We start from the raw sequence: 14,970 nt of genomic DNA on the forward strand, positions 1-14,970 counted from the left end.
AGGGGAGATTTTGAAGCTTGTGAAGTCCACATTGATACCATTGGGCTCCAGGGTTCCCAAGCGGAATATGAGATGCTGTTCCTGCAACCTTCGGGTAGCATCGTTGTGGCACTGCAGGAGGCCCAGGATGGACATGTCGTCTGAGGAATGGGAGGGGGAGTTGAAATGGTTCGCGACTGGGAGGTGCAGTTGTTTAGTGCGAACCGAGCGTAGGTGTTCTGCAAAGCAGTCCCCAAGCCTCCGCTTGGTTTCCCTGATGTAGAGGAGGCCATAACGGGAACAGCGGATGCAGTATACCACATTGGCACATGGGCAGGTGAACATCTGCTTGATGTGGAAGGTCTTCTTGGCGCCTGGAATGGGGGTGAGGGGGCGCGGTGTAGGGGGAGGTGTAGCACTTCCCGCGGTTGCAGGGAAATGTGCCAGGTGTGGTGGGGCTGGAGGGGAGTGTGGAGCGGACAACGGAGTCACGGAGAGATTGGTCCCTCCCGAAAGCAGATAAGGGTGGGGAGGGAAAGATATCTTTGGTGGTGGGGTCGGATTGCTTGTGAAACGTCAGCTTTCCTGTTCCTCCAATGCTGCCTGGCCTGCTGTGTTCCTCCAGCTCCACACTGTGTTATGTCTGACTCCAGCAGCAGCAGGTTCTTACTACCCCTTACATAAGCCCCCTCCCACAAACCTAAGCCACGCCCTTTCACCTCAGCCGCGTCCCTGACACACAGGCCCCGCCCATCCCCGCTGACGCCAGCCTCGTCATCTAAGTCACGCCCCCTTACGTCTAGTCCCCGCCCCATGCCAGCGGCGCCCCCGTCCCCATGTGTTTCAGCCCCGCGCCTTTCCCCACCTCCGGGTGATGACGGGCAGCCACTCAGACCAATCAGGAAGGAGACGCCCCGTCGAGCTGAGGGCACGGACGCAGTGACGTCATGCCGCAGCACGGGTGTGGAGCGGTTTGCAGGGAGGAAGGAGGCCGGGCCGAGAGCGTGCGGCGTCGCCTTGGCGACGGGGCCTAATCGGCCTGGCGCTGGACGGAATGGTCAGTTGATGGGAGGAGAACGGGATTGGGGCGGGGAGAGAGAGAAGCGCCGCGCGGTCGCCAGGCCTAGCTGCTGCCTCCATGGACCGACAGTAGGGGCAGGGTGAAGGGGAGGACGCTGCAGCCGGTGAGAGCTGGACCAGCAGGCCGCAGGAGGGGGACTTTGTGCTGGCCGTGTCACTGCACTCACACACACATCACCATCAGATATTGGAACAGCAGGAGGCCATTCAGCCCATCGAGTCCCAGACCTGATCAGCTTCAAATCCCAATTCGCTGCCTTTTCCCTGGATTCCCTTCCTGATTTTAAAAAAAAACCTCTCTCAGCCCTCTGCGGCAAACAGCCGCCCTCCGAGAGAGGAAATTCCTCCTCGACGCTGTCTTGAATGTGTGACTACACCCCCCCCCATCACTCTGAGGTGGTGTCCCTTTGGTCCAAGACTCTCCCACGAGGGAAGGCCTAGTCCCACCTCCACGTACACCCAGAATCACAGCCATGTGGTTGACCCTGAACACATGGAGAACGGAACGACAAAGTGAGTCGTTAGAGATGTACAGAACAGAAACAGACCCTTTGGTCCGCACCGACCAGACCCATCCCAATCTGACCTAGACCCGTTTGCCAGTATTTGGCCCATATCCCTCGAGACCCTTCCTCGTCATATACCCATCCGGATGCCTTTAACATGCTGTAATTGTACCAGCCTCCACCACTTCCTCTGGCAGCTCATTCCATACATGCACCAACTTCTGTGTGAAAAAGTTGCCCCTCAGGTGCCTTTTCAATCTTTCCCCTCTCACCTTAAATCTATGCCGTTTGGTTTTGGAATCCCCTGCCCTTGAAAAATGACCAGAATTGAATGCAGTATTCTAAAAGTGGCCTCACCAATGTCCTGTACAGCCACAAATGACCTCCCAAATCTTATACTCAATGCACTGACCAATATAGGCAAGAGTGCCAAATGCTTTCTTCACCATCCTGTCTACGTGCCAGTCTACTTTAAATGAACTCTGAACCTGCACCTCTTTGTTCGGCAACATTCCCCAAGTGTTTCAGTCCTGCCCTGGTTTGCCGTACCCAGATGCAACACCCACATTTATCTAAATTTAACTCCATCAGCCACTTCTCAGCCTGAAGAAGGGTCTAGGCCCAAAACATCAGCCTTCCTGCTCCTCTGATGCTGCTTGGCCTGCTGTGTTCATCTACACCTTGTTATCTCAGCCCATTAGCCCATCCATCCCTCCAGTAGATGCCCATGTATAACTCATTCTCGTGAATTTGTTATTCCTTCTGCACTGTCGCACTTCTGTGATATCTTGTTTATCTTGAAGCAGCAGGGACAGTTTCCTGGCCCTGCCTCAAAATCGATGCAAGACTCAGTCAGGGCTCCTCTGTATTAACATCTCTTAGGAGTGACAGTGTGTCTAACAATGTCCCTCAGTACTGGACCGGGGACCATGTTGCATGGATTTTTGGGCTCAAGTCCCTATCGATTGGGACTTGAATCTACAAGAATTCTGCTTCAGGCGAGAGAGTACATCCAGACAGCATCTTGTGGGAACAAGTGGAAAATAAATTACAGTTAGTGTGGATTTGTTAAAAGGCAAAAGTATGTGATAAACTTGAGAGTTCTTCGGTCAACTGATGGGGAGATTGAAGGTGCTGCAAGTATATATGGACTTTCTAAAGACACAGGGCAGAGGTGATTTAACATTCAGGATGAATAATTTCTTCAGAACAGCTTTAACAACCCTGGAATTTATCAACAGAAGAAGTACAAAAACAAGGTTGCTATGTTTAGAGGCAGTGTGTGCCCATATGTTTGGAAAGATATGGAGGATTTGGACAGGCATCAGAAGAGACTGACAAGTACGGTATCTGGCTTCTGTGGACAAATCTGGCTGGCCAGCATTTATTGCCCATCCCGAGTGGCCCTTGAGAAGGTGGTGGTGAACTGCCTTCTTGAACCGCTGCAGTCCACCTGCAGCAGGTTGACCCACAATACCATTTAGGGAGGGAATTCCAGGATTTTGACCCAGCAACAGTGAAGGAACGGCAATATATTTCTAAGTCAGGACGGTGAGTGGCTTGGAGGGGAAATTGAAGATGGTAGTGCTCCCATATATCTTCTGGTTGGGAGTTCAGTTACGTGGAGAGACTGGTGACTTCATTCATTATGTTGATAATCATGAAGGATTATTTTGGATGAAATGAGATATATTTCTTCAGTGGCAGTAACTAAACACAAGCAAAGGTACTGATGTGCAGCAACTTGCGAGATCTTGAGGGGGACAGTGTGGAAGCAGATTCAATAGTAGCAATCAAAAGAGAATTGGAGGAGAACTTATACAATTAAAAGTAGGGCCTTGGGTAGTGCTGTAGAACAGATGTAGGAGTTCAGGTACATAATTCTTTGAAGTTTGTGTCACATTAGACAGGGTGGTTAAGAGGCGTTTAGCACGCTTGCCTCCATTGCTCAGACCTTTGAGTATTAGAGTTGGGATGTCATGTTGAAGTTGTACAGAACATTGGTGAGGCATCTTCTGGAGTACTGTGTCCAGTTCTGGTATGTATTCTGTTATAGGAAGGATATTATTAAGCTGGAGAGGGTTCAGAAAAGATTTACCAGGATGTTGCCAGGTATGGAGGGTTTCAGTTGTAAGGAGAGGCTGGATAGGCTGGGACTTTTTTCACTGGAGTAGAGGAGGTTGAGGGGTGACCTTTTTGAGGTTTATAAAATGACAAGCAATACAGATAAAGTGAATAGCAGGTATCTTTTCCCTAGAGTGGGGGATTTCAAAACTACAGGGCATATTTTTAAGGTGAGAGGAGAAAGATTTAAAAGAGACACAAGGGGCAATTTTTTTAATACAGGGAGTGGTTCGTGTGTGGAATAAACTTCCTGAGGAAGTGGTGGATGTGGGTACATTTAAAAGACATTTGGAAAAGTACATGAATAGGAAAGGTTCAGAGGGATATGGGCTAATCGCAGGCAAATGGGACTAGGTTAGTTTGGATTATGGTCGGCATGGTAGAGTTGGATCGAGGGGTTTCTGTAAGACTGTATGACTTGAAGGAAAAATATTTGTAAGGCTGTACGGATAGATTCACTAAAAAGCCAGCACAGGGTTGATGGGCCAAATAGCCGCCTCTATTATGCTCTAAAATATGTGAAGAAAATTTTCAAATTGGCCAAGTGGTTTTGCTCATTCACTTAGGCAGGCAGAATGGTGTTGCTTGTCCATTGATATACTTGTCCTGGTCAGTGACTGTGTGGGGTTCCAGGAGACTGGACTTTATGTGCTAGAGCGTGAAGTTCTGGTTCTTTAGGGGTAGATCCCACTTTGTCGTGGAGACTGTGTTTTTCCCAACAGTATTCCCTGGATGTACCAAAGTCCCTTATATCACCCTCCCCTGAGAAGTTCTGAGAATGGTCGTGAAACCATTGCAATCTCTTTGATATTTTTGTCCTGAAATGGCAGAACAGTGATTTATGTTCACAAGGGCATGTAATGTATCATCTGGAGTTGTTGTTGGTCCCATGATGTTGTTGCTTATATTCTCTCTGGCAGTGGCTGCACTTTGTTCTAAAGACCATACCCTCCCTAAGGGGAAGGAGCTTTCCACGGAATCGAACCCAAGAGTGCCGACCATGAGGACATGAGCACTCGGAACCCGATCTAGCCCTTCAGTACCTCGAGCGACCTGCACCGTTCAGTAAGATTCTGGCTGTTCTTCAACCTCAGCTCTACCTCCGTGCGATGGAATTGTTCTGCCTGCTGGGACTGGGCATTCGCGGGCTTGGCTTTACCCTTGACACTGATGGAGATCCTTTGAGCAGTCAGCAGTGAAGATTACACTTGGGCTGCAAGTGTCACTGAGCGTTTGGTGCAGTTAAGCTCGTCGGTTATGTGATGCACTTTCTTCTGATTAACCCGAATTCTCGCCTCTTAAAGGCTTTAGCTCTTGTGGGATAGCCATCGGGAGCAAGAATCCTGTTGGGACTTTCATTTTTTGGAAGAGAGGCGCAAAGTTGGATTGTTGTGCCAGGCCGAGGCCCCGATTGAGATCAGGTAATGTAGTAACCTTCAGCTCTGTCTGCTTTGTGGAGGGCTCACTGGACAATGAGGGTGGTTCTGGATGTGACAGGGTCATGTATTTTTAATCGGCCTTTCTGGTATTTCATTTGATGGTGGTTTTCTAAACCTCGCCGCAGAACGATTCGGTTTTGTTTCTGTGCGGTGAGCTGCTATTTCTTGAGGGCGACTGTGTTGAAGAATGTCCTTTTTCTCCACAGAGATATGGACTCGCTTGAAAATCAGCTCGAGCTGCTTCTGAAGGGAGGGGGCATCGAGATGCGGGGCTACGACTCTCCCCTGGAAGAAGTGGTGCCGGTAACTGTGCGGAAGACAGTCTGCTATATCGTCGCTGCGGTCATACTAAACGAACAGGTAAGAGAAGAGTTTCTCGCTAACCAGCTGTTAGCATCGGGCCTGAGCAGAACAGAGCCTGTGGCATGTGGTGCCAGTGTGGCATGTGGTGTCCTACTCCTGTCACTGTGACCACTTGGCTTCTCTCCCTTTTGCTTAAACTTCAATGCAATGTGCCTGGACTTGGGTGTACGACGTACAATTTCAGTAACTGTAACCCACACAAAACTTGCAAAAGTGTTGCGAGCTGAGAGGAGGACAGTAATCAACTTCAAGAGGTTGGAAAAATGGGCAGACTAGTGGCAAATGCAGAGAAGTGTGAGGTGGTCCTGCCTTCCTTCGCTCTTTCAAACAAAAGGCTACAATCAGAAAGGGGGATGCTGGAGCAGAGGGGTCATGAAGTTGGCGGGGAAATTGAGAAAGTGGTGAATGAGGCTTTACAAGTAGGGATGAAGGGCACAAAGCGGGGAATGTACAGCACGAAAACAAAACATGCAGATGCTGGGCATCCAAAATAAAAACAGTAAAATACTAGAGAAACCGAGCAGGTCAGGCTGCATCTGTGGAGAGACAAACAGGGATAGCATTTTGAGTCCAGTATGTCTTGTTCGGAACTTTAAGTGATTCTTAAAAAAAAAAACACACTTGTTTGCGCGAAACTGGAGTATCTCCTATTTTCCACAGCACGCTTTCAGAAGGATGTGATTGTTGTGGGGGGATTTCACTTCCCTGAGTAGATTGGACCATTCTCTCTGGAGAGGTCTGATTTGGTCAAGGTGTTGAAAATTGTGAGGGGTCTGGATAGAGTAAAGAGGGAGAAGGACAGAGCCAGCAGCATAGACGGCTGGCCAATGGACGGGAAACTTTAACACCTGCGTCTGTGGTCCCCGGCCCAGGCAAGCTCGGCTGGTCTGTGCCGTGCCCTGGTTGTTGGGAGGATCCTGTCAATCCTGCCCTGAGCCCCAGCTGCTCGCTTCAGCTTGTATCTCTGCCCGCTAGCAGCTTTGCAGACCGTGTGACCAACCTTTCTTGTTCCAGAAAGAGGTGGTGATGATGCAGGAGGCCAAGCAGGAATGCTACGGCAAGTGGTACCTACCAGCGGGACGGATGGAGCAAAATGAAACCATCGTCCAGGCCGTCAAGAGAGAGGTACAGGAGGAAACCGGCCTGGAGTGTGACCCGTACACCCTGCTGAGCGTGGAAGAGAGGGGCCCGCGTTGGATCCGCTTTGTTTTCATGGCCAGAGTCACAGGTTTGCATTTCTCCTTTCGGGAGGAGGGATGGGGAGGGGTGTGGGGCACTCAGCCAGTGCAATAGGATTGGGCAGGCTGGCACTGCGAGATGCTGAGTGCAAATCACTGTGAAGTTATCGATGTGACAAGCTGGGAGAGTGGGCAGATGATGAGGTTCAGTACAGAGAAGTGTGAGGTGATGTACTTTGGTTGGAAGAAGTTTGAAAAGACAATATAAAATCAGGGATACAATTCCAAAGGGGCTGCAGGAACAGGGGGATCTGGGGCTTTATGTGCAGAGATCACTGAAGGTGGCAGGAGGAGTGGAGAGAGCAGTTAATAAAGCACCCAGTGTCCTCGGCTTTATTAATAGGGGCATGGATTACAAGAGCAGGGTCTCGTGATGTTAAGCTTGTACGAGATACTTGTTAGACCTCAGCTGGAGTACTGTGTACAGCTGTGGGTGCAGCGTTATTGGAAAGATGTCAACACATTGCAGAGAGTGCAGAAGCAATTTTCAAGAACGGTTCCGGGGATGAGGAACTTCACTGCTGAGGATAGATTGAAGAAGTTGGGGCTGTTCTCCTTAAAGAGAAGAGGGAGATCTGACAGAGGTTTTCCAAGTCAGGAGCTTGGACTGGACAGAGTACATAGGGAGAAACTGTTGCTGTTTGTAAGAGGAACGAGAGTGAGAGGGGCATAGATTTAAAGTGATGTGCCAACGAAGCAAGGCTGATGTGAGAGATTTGTTTTTCACCCAGTGAGTGGTTAGGGTGAGGCATGCACTGCATGGAAATGTGGGGGAAGGCACGTTCAGTTGAGGCATTTGTGAGGAGCATTGGGTGGTTATTTGGATAGAAATGGTGAGCAGGGACATGGAGAAAAAGCAGGAGATTGGCACTAGGAGATGGAACCAGTGCAGGCACAGTGCAGGCCATTCAGCCTCCTCCTCTGCCACATCCATTCTGTGATTCCGAGCAATACTGAGGTGGGGTTGGTGCTTTGAGTGTCCTGACAGATGTGTGCTAGTTAGTGCTGTGAGTTCTACAGTGTAACTCCCAACCCCAGGTTCGATGTCAATGGATACAAGTTTTCAGGCTGGGGAGCTAACTTGATCATTTGGGGATGTAACATTGGAGGTACCGAGTCATTTCTTTGAGGGAGATCAGCAGGAACTCAGTGATCTGTACTGACAAGCATTTCCCAGAACCTGAGTTTTGTGGATAATTTTGTAAACAATTCCTGTTAGCAATGATAGGCGCATTGTTGGGAAACAGTGTTCTCTTACTGTTTGTGTTCCTTTAGTTGTACTGTCACGATATTTGCACAGATGATTCACATAGAACACAGAACAGTACAGCACAGGAACAGGCCCTTCGGCCCACCATGTTGTACCAAACATGGCGCCAAACACACAAACCCTTTCTGCCTGCTCTTGGTCCATATTTCTCCATTCCTTGCTCTTTCATGTGCTTATCTAAAAGTCCCTTAAATGCCCCTATCGTATCTGCCTCCACCACCCTTAGTAGCGCAATTCACACTCTTACCATTCACATCTCCTTTGAACTTTCCCCTCTCACCTTAAATGCATACCCCCTAGTAATACACCTTTCAGTTGTGGAAAAGGGTTCTGACCGTCAACCCTGTCAATGCATTCATAATTTTACAGACATCTATCAAGACCGGTCCCCCCACACCGCCTCCATTGCTCCCAAGAACACAACTGGAATTTTCCTAGCCTCTCCTTGCTGATATCCTCTCATCCAGCAGCATCCTGGTAACCCTCTTTTGCACCTTCTCCAAAGCCTCCACATTCTTCCAGTAATGTTGCAACCAGAATTGAACATAATACTCTATGTGTGGCCTAACCAAAGTCTTATAAAGCTGCAACATCACTTCTTGACTCTTGTACTCAGTTTCCCAACCAATAAAGGCAAGCATGCCATAAGCCTTCTTTACCACCCTACCTACTCGCGGGGCCACTTTCAGGGAGCTACGGACTTGAACCCCAAGATCCTTCTGTACGTCAATGCTGTTCAGAGTCCTGCCATTAACTGTATAGTTTTCCTTAACATTGGATCTCCCAAAATGCAGCACCTCACACTTACCCCGGATTAAACTCCATCTGCCCTTTCTCCGCCCATATCTGCAACTGATGTATATCCTGCTGTATCCTTTGACAACCTTCTACACTATCCACAACTCCACCAATCTTTGTATCATCTGCAAACTTATTAACCCACACAACTGCATTTTGACCCAAGTCATTTATATGTATCACAAATAACAGAGACCCCAGTAAGGATCCCTGAGGAATGCCATTAGTCATGGATCTCCAGCCAGAAAAAATGCCTTTCCACCACTACTCTTTGCCTTCTGTGGGAAAACCAGTTCTGAATCCAAGCGGCTAAGTCACCGTGGATCCCATGCATCTTAATCTCCTGGATGAGCCTACCATGAGGGTCCTTGTTGAAAGCCTTACTAAAATCCGTGTAAACAACATTCACAGCTCTACCCTCATCGATCACCTTTGTCACCTCCTTGAAAAATTCAGTCAAGTTACTAAGGCATGACCTGCCCAGCACAAAACCATACTGATTATCCATGATTAGGCTATGCTTTGCACGTAAATCCTATCCCTAAGAATTCTCTCCAATAGCTTCCCAACCACCAAAGTGAGACTCACTGGTTTCTAGTTTTCTGGATTTTCTATATTTCCCTTCTTGAAGAAAAGAACAACATGAGCGACTTGCCAGTCCTCCAGGACCTCTCCAGTGGCTAGCGAGGATACAAAGATTTTGCTTAAGGCTCCAGCAATTCATCTCTTGCCTCTTTCAGTAACCTGGGGTAGATATCATCAGGCTCTCGGGATTCAGCCACCTTTATGCTCTTCAAGAGACCTAACACCACTTCTTTCTTGATCTCAAAATGCCCTAGTATATTAGCATGCTCCACACTAATCTCATTATCCTCCATATCCTTCTCCTGGGTAAATACTGACACAAAGTACTTATTTAGGATCTTGCCCATATCCTCTGCCTCCAAGTACAAGTTATGTCCTTTATCTTTGCATGGTCCTACCTTCTCCCTAGTTACCCTCTTGTTTTTAATGTATCTGTAGAATGCCTTGGGATTTGTGCCTTAGCTTATTGATTTTAAACGTAGACAGTTCTCACATTTCATTATCAAGCTTACACTGGAGTTGAGCATTATTCGCAGAGAACTTTACGCTGTTAGACAAGTGCGGTTGTGTTTTCAAGGGCCGTCTGAGTCTGAAATTACTGATGTTATCCAATGCGATTCCGTTTGCAGGAGGAACTTTGAAGAGCACGTCAGAGAGCGATGCTGAATCGTTGCAGGCGAAGTGGTGGGACAGAGTGTCGCCCCTTCCACTCCGAGCCAGGGACATCTTAAATCTCATCTCCATTGCCGTGAAGTACAAGGAGAAGGCATCTCATCCCACCACTGTTCCTGTTGAGATGTCCTGCCCGGTTGTCTGTCACAGGGTACTGGCGGCCTTCCTGAACAAGAGCAACGACCTCTGGCTGTTGGCCAACAACCAGGAACACCCTCACTTCCCCGTGACGGCCTGTGGCTCGTCCTCAGCCGACCTCTCGTGCAGCGTCGAAGTGGCAATTTACAGACTGACCAAGGAGTGCCTGAGGGAATCGCAGGTCAGGGTGAAAACGCACGGCATTCTGAGTTTGCAGCACACCGGATCGGTCTCTGGGAAGACTGACGGGATCTGCTTCAACGTCTTGGTCACCATCGCCCCGCTAGAAGGCATGTACAGCCAGTTACCTCCAGACATCAGCAGCGTGAAGTATAGCTGGCACAGAATTGACAACGACGATTTGAAAATTCACTTGCTGGAGAGGTTGTCGTTTTCTTCTGTTGTGCCGTTCTTGAATTAAAAGTATTGTGGGAAATGATGGAGTCGAGCAACCACTTTAATTGTGTCGGTAAGCTTAGTCATTCAGCTGAACACCGCGAGCAGAAGTATCAATTCCAGTCATTCCCTCGAGCAAAAAGACTTGAGATGAGAATGGAAAGCACCGGCTCTGTTGCTCACCTTTCGATTCGCAGCAACACTTGTCCCAAACAGATGGACACTTTTTCACCAAACAGAACTCGAGTGAATGCATTAGCTGGCTCACAGCTGCACATGAGGGCGAGCAACCAGACGGCGAGAGTGAATGAATGCGTATGTGAGGGAGTGAGTGAACATGTCCCGATTGAACCGATACAAGGCCAACTTGGAGTTTGTCAATGCACTGAGTAAATGAATAAATGCCTGATGGAGCGTGTGGTTTTGTTGTGGACAGCTTCAGTGATTTGAATCAAATCTCTTCCTCTCCTCACTACCTGTCTGGAAGTAGCTTTTTGAAAGTTTCTCCTTTTTTTTTGTAAACGATAAACACACTGGATGAATTGGCCCCACACCGACTCTTTATGGACCCTGACTTTACAAGGACTACAGTACCACTGTGTTCATTCATGTAGTTCAGACTTAAAGATTTATGTGATGGACGCCTGATTGTAGTGGCTCGGGTAAAAACGCATTGATGTGTTAAATCAGCCATGTTCGTGTTGAATAGTGGGGTTCGGCTCCTGTCTCTCTGTTTAACCACATCCTTGTTCAATATCAGTGACTCCAAAATGGAGTCAGCAGCCTGGAATTCCAAAGCTAACCAACAGTATGAAGACTTGTAGGCAGGTCCTTCTCTTTAAAAATCCTTTTGAAATTCTTTGGAGGATGTTTGGTTGAAATGTGACTTCTGCTTCACTGTGTTGACAAAAGGAGGACTTTTTTTTAAAAAACTTAGAGAGAACAAGTATAGTGTTGGCAGCTATGTTCTCTTTCAAATTTACAGGCCTGAGGCTTTTGTGTTGTAGCCCGGATGATGAGTTTCGTTTGTAAATGTGGTGTGGAGCAGCATTGGCCCCTTTTAGTTCTATCAGCCCAACTGTTTCAAAATTGTATAGAGGCAATGGGTTACGAGTTTCTGAGTATGTTTGTGAGTCGATTTGCAAGTGATTCGGAACATAATACACTAGAGTATAAAATGGCTGTTTGTGAGTATTGGTAAATGTTCACATGTTCGCTGTTTAAAATTAATATGGGATCTTGTTTGTCAGTACAAGCATTTGTAAGTTGAACATTCAGAAATTGAGTACTGTCTTTAGCTGTAAATTGGGTTCAATATTGAGGCATGTGATTCAGACACCTGGAAATGAGTTACCATTGAGTCAAAGACATCTACAATGCAGACAGGGTTACAGTTAAGTCCAATCACACGATTATAGCGGTTGTCTTGAGTGGTGACCTTAAAGAGGAACAGATAAGTTGAATGGCAGATGTCTGTTCCCTAGGGTGGGGGATTTCAAGACTACGGGCTATATTTTAAGATGAGAGGAGGAAGATTTTTAACAAAAGACACGAGGGGCAATTTTTTTTTTTTTTAACAGTGTGGTTAGTATGTGGAATGAACTTCCAGAGGAAGTGGGGGATACGGTACAGTTACAACGTTTAAAAGACATTTGGATAAGTATATGAACAGCAAAGGTTTGGAGGGATTTGGGCCAGGAGCAGGCAGGTGGGATAGTTTAGTTTGGGATTACAGTTGGCATGGACTGGTTGGACCTAATGGTCTGTTTTTGAGCTGTATGACTGTCTGATTCTGAGCAAGCAGAAATTTGATGGCTGGAGTACATTGTGGCAAAGTGTGAGGTTGTCCACTTTGTGAAGAACAGTAATTGTTGCATTAATTAAACAGAGTGAGAGATTGTCAAACTCTGAGATCGAGGGATCACGGGTCCTGGTACATGAGTCACAAAAGGTTTGTGTCCAGCTCCAGCCAGTGGGTTAGGAGAGCAAATGGTATGTCACTTATTGTAGGGGGAATGGGATATACATGTTGGGATGTTGTGCTCCAGTTGCACAGGGCTTTGGAGAGGCTGTATTTCAAATATTGGTCTCCTAATTTAAAAGAGGAAGTAAATACAAATGAAGCAGTTTGGTGAGTGTTCACTGGACTGATTTCTGGCCTGGCAATGTTCTCGGGATTGGCAGGATTGGTCATGTGGAGTGAAGAAGAATGAGAGGGGAGATTGATGGATCATATCAGATCCTGAAGGAATTTGACAGAATAAACACGGAAAGAATGGTGCTCCCTGTGGGAGAGACCACAACAAGGGGACATAGTTTAACAAGCTTTCTGTTTAAAGCAGGAATGAGAACTTGTCTCTCCCCACACCACCACGCCCACCCCCACCCTCAACCCCCGGTCCTGAGCCTGTGAGAATAGCGAAGGTAAGATGATTACGAAAGGTAGATAGAATTATGACAAATGAGGGAGTCAGTGGTTATGTGGTTGATGGAAAATTGGGAATTGAGAGCACAGTCACATCCACCATGATCTTATTGAAGGACAGAACAATCTCAGGGCCAGACAGCTTACTCCTCCTCATATACATCTCCATCTCTTTCAGGTTCTCAGTCTGTCTCTCGGGCTCTCTCTCTTCAGGCTCTGCCTCCCTTCACTCTCTCTCTCTTCCCCCTCACCCCCCATCTTTCTCTCTCTGGCTATTTGGGATTCGGATGTCTCCTGCCACATCTTGTGCCTCCCATGTCTTCACATTCTGTCAGACAGTGAACCCTCACTTAGACAGTCCCATTCTGTCAGCCTCCTGGAGGTTTACAAGCAGGAAGGCTCCAGTAGCAGACAAGAAACAGCCAGGCCCCTGGGAGTGATCCGTGAGGGGTTCACAGTGACTGACATTCTCTCTCTGTTGTACCATACCTGACCTGCCTGTGCCCCACGGCACTTTGCTGCTCATTTTGAGTCAGAGCATTCATTCCACTTTTTAACATAATAAGTTCCAAAGGACAGACCTCTTTTAGTAATAAATTGTGGTCGCCAGTGACTTAGAGTTTGTGTCTTGCGATTTCCTTCTGATTTTAACTCAGAAACAGAAGATTCAAAAGTTCTGTTGAAGGAGATGGCGGGGAGCAGAAATATCTTTGTGTTTATTTGTTGACAAACTGTGGATGTCACTATCGAACCCGACATTTATTACCCGTCCCAAGTTGCCTTCTTGAACAGCTGCAGTCCATGTGATATAGGGACACCCACACAGTGCTCTTAGGGAGGGAGTTCCAGGGAACATTGACTTTGGATGGTGAAGAACTTGTTAAATGTGTTCAAGAAAATTTTCTTCATCAATGTGCAAGTGTTCCTACTGTAGGAGGAGCAAAACCTGACTTTCTCTTGGGAAATAAGGCAGGGCAAGTGACTGAAGTGTTAGTCGGGGCACACTTTGGGACTAGTGATCATAATTCTATTTGTTTTAAAACAGTTATGGAAAAGGATAACCTTTCCATAATTTTTTTAGCGAGTGTAAGGCAAATTATAATGATGTGAGACAAGAACTTTCAAAAGTTGATTGTAATTGACTATTCACAGGTCAGTGACAAGTGGGAGCCTTTCAAAAGTGTGACAGTGAGACTTCAGAGGCATTATGTTCCTGTTAGAGTGAAGGGTAAGGCTGGTAGGATTAGAGAACAAATCATATTAGATACAGACAACTGGGTTCAAATGAATCTCTTGAAGAGTGTAAAGAGTGTAGGGGCATTCGTAAAATGAAATCAGGAGGGCAAAGATGGCTGATGAGATAGCCTTGGCAGATAAGGTTAAGGATGATCCAAAGAGATTTTGAGGTATATTAAGAGCAAAGACCAACTAGAGAGAGAGTTTGGCCCCTTAAAGATCAAAGACATCGTCTTTGTCTTGAACCTCAGGAGATGGGAGAGAAATTAAATGAATATTTTGCATAAGTTTTTATTGTGGACAAAGAAATGGAGGCTAGAGCACTAAGGCAAATAAATATTGATGTTGTGAAAACAGTTCACATTACAAAAGAGGAAGTGCTGGAGATCTTAGCAAACATAAAGGTACATAAATCTCCAGGACCTGATCAAGTGTATCCCAGGATGCTGTGGGGAGTTAGGGAAGAAATTGCAGAAATATTTGTACTGTCTATAACCGCTGGTGAGGTGCCGAAGGACTGGAGAGTGACTAATGTTGTGCCTTTATTTAAGAGAAGCTTGGGAACTATAGACCTGTGAGTCTGACATCGGTGGTGGGTACGTTATTGGAGGTGATTCTGAAAGATAGGCTTTTCATTTATATGGAGAGGCAAGGACTGATTAGCGATAGTCAGCATTGTTTGTGCGAGGGAAATCGTGTCTCAAAAACCAGATTGAGTTTT

The 14,970-nt window shown here is 46.9% G+C and overlaps 1 protein-coding gene across 3 annotated transcripts; it reads left to right on the forward strand.

Moving 5' to 3' along the window:
• The first annotated feature begins 922 nt into the window (after positions 1-922).
• On the forward strand, positions 923-11,008 carry nudt18 (nudix (nucleoside diphosphate linked moiety X)-type motif 18). 3 transcript variants are annotated; one of them, XM_048618457.1, is made up of 5 exons: positions 923-1,036; positions 4,610-5,110; positions 5,335-5,488; positions 6,506-6,719; positions 10,012-11,008. In XM_048618457.1, the coding sequence occupies exons 3-5, from the start codon at positions 5,339-5,341 to the stop codon at positions 10,611-10,613; spliced, it is 966 nt and encodes a 321-aa protein (XP_048474414.1). In that variant the 5' UTR covers positions 923-1,036; positions 4,610-5,110; positions 5,335-5,338; the 3' UTR covers positions 10,614-11,008. The 3 variants fall into 3 exon arrangements, with proteins under 3 accessions (XP_048474414.1, XP_020378266.1, XP_048474415.1); XM_048618458.1 differs by lacking the exon at positions 923-1,036 and adding an exon at positions 1,078-1,163; XM_020522677.2 differs by lacking the exon at positions 4,610-5,110 and having other exon boundaries at positions 926-1,036.
• Positions 11,009-14,970: the final 3,962 nt, after the last annotated feature.

This window comes from Rhincodon typus, chromosome 40 (genome assembly GCF_021869965.1).
Source record: "Rhincodon typus isolate 14 chromosome 40, sRhiTyp1.1, whole genome shotgun sequence".
Classification (NCBI taxonomy): Eukaryota; Metazoa; Chordata; class Chondrichthyes; order Orectolobiformes; family Rhincodontidae; genus Rhincodon; species Rhincodon typus.

Excerpts from the sequence above, each read along its gene's own strand:
- nudt18 (XM_048618457.1), top strand. The coding sequence starts at position 5,339 with ATGGACTCGCTTGAAAATCAGCTCGAGCTGCTTCTGAAGGGAGGGGGC. Across the intron at positions 5,489-6,505 it reads CGGTCATACTAAACGAACAG|AAAGAGGTGGTGATGATGCA; the intron begins GTAAGAGAAGAG and ends TTCTTGTTCCAG. Across the intron at positions 6,720-10,011 it reads TTTCATGGCCAGAGTCACAG|GAGGAACTTTGAAGAGCACG; the intron begins GTTTGCATTTCT and ends TTCCGTTTGCAG.